At 47.6% G+C, this 4,989-nt stretch overlaps 1 protein-coding gene across 1 annotated transcript; it reads right to left on the bottom strand.

Annotated features, from left to right (window-relative positions):
* Nucleotides 1–309: 309 nt before the first annotated feature.
* On the bottom strand, nt 310–4,634 carry LOC102688647 (doublesex- and mab-3-related transcription factor A1). Its single transcript, XM_006630003.3, has 2 exons — nt 3,869–4,634; nt 310–1,590 (listed from the first exon to the last, which is right to left on the bottom strand). Exons 1-2 carry the CDS (start codon nt 4,377–4,379, stop codon nt 746–748), a joined length of 1,356 nt encoding a protein of 451 aa, XP_006630066.2. The 5' UTR covers nt 4,380–4,634; the 3' UTR covers nt 310–745.
* Between the last annotated feature and the right edge of the window lie 355 nt (nt 4,635–4,989).

Below are 4,989 nucleotides of genomic sequence, written 5' to 3'. Positions count from 1 at the left end.
TGGTACAGTACATCCTTCCTTTTAGACTTATAAAAACTGTTTAAACACCTGTTCAATGTCGTGGAAAAACAAGTATACTTTCCCTTTAGTCGAGGTACACACCAATTCAAATCTACAGAATTACTTTTTTAAAAAGACTACTAATATTTGTTTAATTTGTAGTACGTACACATAAGGCAACCAACACATTTATTGAGGATCTTAGAACAGTTATTTAAAAAAATAAATTACAATTTATATTTCATCATATTTGCTTTATTTTTAATAAAAACTTCCAAATAAAAAAAAAAACGTTTTCAAACAGAAACAGTATGAAATAGACTAACAAGAAATGATTTTGAAATGTAACTTTATTAAGGTATTATAGATTTAACAATATAACGTAGGAAAACACATAATTTTAAAATACACCCTGAACCAGTGCAGATTTAAATAACAGAGACTCCATGTTTTTTCCGATGGTTTGCGCTGACTTCAACAAAGTTACTGTTCAGTAAAATTACTATGCTTATATTCGTGCGAAATAGATTACGGTTTAACTGAAATGCTTTGCTTATAGAGTACATCTTTAACGTAGGACGTTGTTACGGAAAAGTGTATTCTTAAAGGAGTTTTTAGGTGTCGTAAAACTTCAAGGTTGTGAACCATTTAAAATGGACAATGCAAAACGCTAAATAAAACGAATAACATGAATCAAAGGGTTAGGTCTGCTACGTTCTGAGGAGACAGTTTTAATGTTGGCACTTTATGGCTTTTCATGACTTAGCCTAGAATACAGTCCACTATTACACAAAGGCTCCTTGTTCTGGAGGTAGGAAAAATCTCTTATCATTCCTGGAAACGAATAGTCCATAGGTGGCCGAAGTGGAAATGCAGGCATCAATCCGGGTGTCACATAAGGAGACATAAAACTAGTTATTGCTCCCCCAGAAGAAGAATATGCTAGCCTCAACGGACTGATTCCGAGTCGGGGGTTCAAACCATATATACTGTCACCTGCGCTGGATGGAGTTGTTTGCAAAGGAGAGAACGCGGACTTGGAGCTCAGTTGTCCGAATCCCCCTCCAGTAATTCCAAAACCGGAGGGTCTATGGAAAGTTGAAGACTCGGGAGTTGGGATATCGCTATCCCCTGAGAGGGGTTTATCCTCTTTTGAATTTAAAACTAGCTCGATTGCCTTAACTATGTCGCCTTTGCAGGTCTTCACCACAGCTTCCAGGGTGTCCCGCTTGTGGTGAGGGAAGATTTTCATCATGATATCGGTGGGGTCCCTGTGTCTAGATGAGGATGCGGGAGCACTCGGCTCGGGCGAAGAGAAGTCCTTATGTCTCTCGGACTCGCTGCCCGATTCCAGGTCTGACGAGGACAGCGATCTTGGGCTTTCAGCGTGTTCAGAAAGTTGATCGGAGCCAGGTGATTGAACGCCCTTGTCTTTTTCTGATTTTTCCAAAGAGGAATGAGAGTTTTCTCGAAGGTTTGGGTTAGCAGAGTTCTTTCTCAAAGTAGAGGAAACCAACTGCGCAGAATGGGGTGCAAACAAAGGACGTGCCAGAAATCCGTTGTATACATTATATGTGGATATCTTGTCTTCTGAAATAACGAGAAACAAGAAGAAAGTGCTGATTAAAGCAATGTCACAAAATAAATTACATTTCAGGGTACTATCAATTTACTCAAATTAATTTGTTTCCAAGAAACTACTCTGTTGCGTTTTGTTTCGTACAATTTTCATGTCCTGATGGACAGTATTAACCAGTAAAATGTGAAATTTAAAAGGGGCTTGCAGTCTCACGGAGTCTCTTGATTTAGCCATTTCTGTCCCCCTCCTGGTTAGGTAAACGTTAAAGTGCAGAGGCCTAAACAGAAACATTTTCCCTTTCCTACAATTTAGGCTGGAATTGATGTCACTTACATTCATTCTGTTACCGTGTTTAATTCTACACTTTGCAATCTACTGATTCACCCACCATGTCATTCACTTTACATTAGTATTGCAATAAAACATCTGAAAGTAAATTAACTTTCGAAACCAGTAGAAACTGATACAAATGTTAAGGTTTTATTTGAACGTATTTATAGTTTTATAAATATTGACTTTTAACATGTAATTATGTCAATAATGTTTGTCTGCACGGTGAATATTCCGTTACCAAAGTTTGAAATTCACGTTTGACATCAATCCTATATACAGAATTTAAGGTTATTTTTAATTTGAATAAAGTTTACAAACGGTCAGTGTCCTTAAATGCATATTAACCTTATACATTGACTTGTAAAATCTATTAATAAAATGAGAAACCACTTTGACATATTTACACTTAAAATGAGCACTTTCGTACTGTAACGCAACGGGGGCTCAGGCGGGCGCCCTCGCCGCATTAGGTCGGCCCCTGCACCGTCCGGGGCTCGAACCCGGGACTTCCGCGTCTCTCTGCAGCGACCTAGCCCCGTGAGCTAAAGAGAGATCTCTCTACAGCCCAGTAGCTGTGGTCCTGCTATCACAGGGAAGGGCGGTGACGTCACCCGCTCTGGTACGCCGGCTCTTACACAGCGCCTGTCGGCCGTAAGCGTTACACTCTCCCCCGCTTAAATCGCCGTCCCCGGCGAAGGGCTATCCCGTCCCGCTTCTGACACCAATGTAACGCAACGGGGGCTCGGGCGGGCGCCCTTGCCGCATCAGGTCGGCCCCTGCACCGTCCGGGGCTCGAACCCGGGACTTCCGCGTCTCTCTGCAGCGACCTAGCCCCGTGAGCCAAAGAGAGATCTCTCTTTAGCTCACGGGGCTAGGTCGCTGCAGAGAGACGCGGAAGTCCCGGGTTCGAGCCCCGGACGGTGCAGGGGCCGACCTAATGCGGCGAGGGCGCCCGCCTGAGCCCCCGTTGCGTTACATTGGTGTCAGAAGCGGGATGGGATAGCCCTTCGCCGGGGACGGCGATTTAAGCGGGGGAGAGTGTAACGCTTACGGCCGACAGGCGCTGTGTAAGAGCCGGCGTACCAGAGCGGGTGACGTCACCGCCCTTCCCTGTGATAGCAGGACCACAGCTACTGGGCTGTAGAGAGATCTCTCTTTGGCTCACGGGGCTAGGTCGTTGCAGAGAGACGCGGAAGTCCCGGGTTCGAGCCCCGGACGGTGCAGGGGCCGACCTAATGCGGCAAGGGCGCCCGCCTGAGCCCCCGTTGCGTTACATTGGTGTCAGAAGCGGGGCGGGATAGCCCTTCGCCGGGGACGGCGATTTAAGCGGGGGAGAGTGTAACGCTTACGGCCGACAGGCGCTGTGTAAGAGCCGGCGTACCAGAGCGGGTGACGTCACCGCCCTTCCCTGTGATAGCAGGACCACAGCTACTGGGCTGTGGAGAGATCTCTCTTTGGCTCACGGGGCTAGGTCGCTGCAGAGAGACGCGGAAGTCCCGGGTTCGAGCCCCGGACGGTGCAGGGGCCGACCTAATGCGGCAAGGGCGCCCGCCGGAGCCCCCGTTGCGTTACATTGGTGTCAGAAGCGGGGCGGGATAGCCCTTCGCCGGGGACGGCGATTTAAGCGGGGGAGAGTGTAACGCTTACGGCCGACAGGCGCTGTGTAAGAGCCGGCGTACCAGAGCGGGTGACGTCACCGCCCTTCCCTGTGATAGCAGGACCACAGCTACTGGGCTGTAGAGAGATCTCTCTTTGGCTCACGGGGCTAGGTCGTTGCAGAGAGACGCGGAAGTCCCGGGTTCGAGCCCCGGACGGTGCAGGGGCCGACCTAATGCGGCAAGGGCGCCCGCCTGAGCCCCCGTTGCGTTACAGTACAATGTGCGTAGAAAGGCAACAGCGTAACATCACATCTGCAAAACAAATAAATATAAAGTAGTACGCATATAATAAAATTACCGTCTTTATGATCCTCAATACCAAACGCCTCATAACCGGGAGTTCTTGCAGATGGGGTGCTTAGTTGTCCTGTCCCACCCGGGGCCCCCACGGATGCCATCACGCCGAGACCCGGCTCGCTTGTTCCAGCCCCAGTGTACATAAACTGCAGCTCTCGGGCCTCGCTCTCCTCTTGTGCCTGCTGCCTCCGCAGAGCTACCTGTGCAGCCATGACCCTCTGCCTTTCAGCAATGAGGGTGCACTTGGCACACACGCAATCCCTCCAGCGACAAAAGCGCTTGTGTCCCTTCAAGGCAGATACGACTCCGTGGTTTCTGCATCGGGCACACTTTGGGGTCCGGGGATAGCCCCTGTCCAGAGAGGGGTTGCAGGCTGCCGCGGCAGCAGCACGGAGAAACAGAGGTGGGGGTCGCAGAAGAGAAGCGGACACCTGCAGTCCACCGACCGAAATCGAGGACGGGGGATGCCCTGGCAAACCAGACTGAGGTAATGGTCTGCTGCTTCCTTCCATCGCGGTGTGGTGCCTGGGGACTACTTGTCTTAAAGTCCAAAGTGGTAGCCTACCAGTCCACCAAATGCAGGAGGAAAGACTGACGTTGAGAAGGGTGTGCACATCTGCTGTTCCCACTGAGAAATATAATCACCTTTCCGTCTTCGCCCTTCTGTCTTAATGTTCCTTCTCCTAAAGGCGGTATCCTAAATGAATTTCTAAAGATCCCAATTGAGTTGGGATTAACTGAAAAACTTTAGGACACTCCCCTTCAGGTCCTCTCTGCAAATAAAAAAAATATATTTTACCCGGTCTTTAACTTCTAGTTAACATCCAAATGGCTTAATATTACTCATCACACACTACAAGGTAGTAAAGGTGTTTTTATTTGATACAACACTCTTCCATTGCCTACGTGAATCGCAAAATCCCGTCTATTGGCAGGTATTGCTTTACAGTTTCGAGTCACCCAAATGGTAAAATAATCCATTGTGTTAATTAAAGATTTTTTTATTTCGCAAACCTGCGATATGATTACAGAAAAATCAAGATAATACATTTCATAATACCTGTATTTGTTATAGCAGAATACGTCAAAAGCAGATTATGGTGATAACAATATTTTGTACCC

The sequence above is a fragment of the Lepisosteus oculatus genome, chromosome 1 (assembly GCF_040954835.1).
Source record: "Lepisosteus oculatus isolate fLepOcu1 chromosome 1, fLepOcu1.hap2, whole genome shotgun sequence".
NCBI classification, from domain to species: domain Eukaryota; kingdom Metazoa; phylum Chordata; class Actinopteri; order Semionotiformes; family Lepisosteidae; genus Lepisosteus; species Lepisosteus oculatus.
Note: the sequence above shows the minus strand (reverse complement) of the source record. Positions and strands in the feature narration are given on the sequence as shown.

Excerpts from the sequence above, each read along its gene's own strand:
- LOC102688647 (XM_006630003.3), bottom strand. The coding sequence starts at position 4,379 with ATGGAAGGAAGCAGCAGACCATTACCTCAGTCTGGTTTGCCAGGGCAT. Across the intron at positions 1,591-3,868 it reads TATTGAGGATCATAAAGACG|AAGACAAGATATCCACATAT; the intron begins GTAATTTTATTA and ends TCGTTATTTCAG.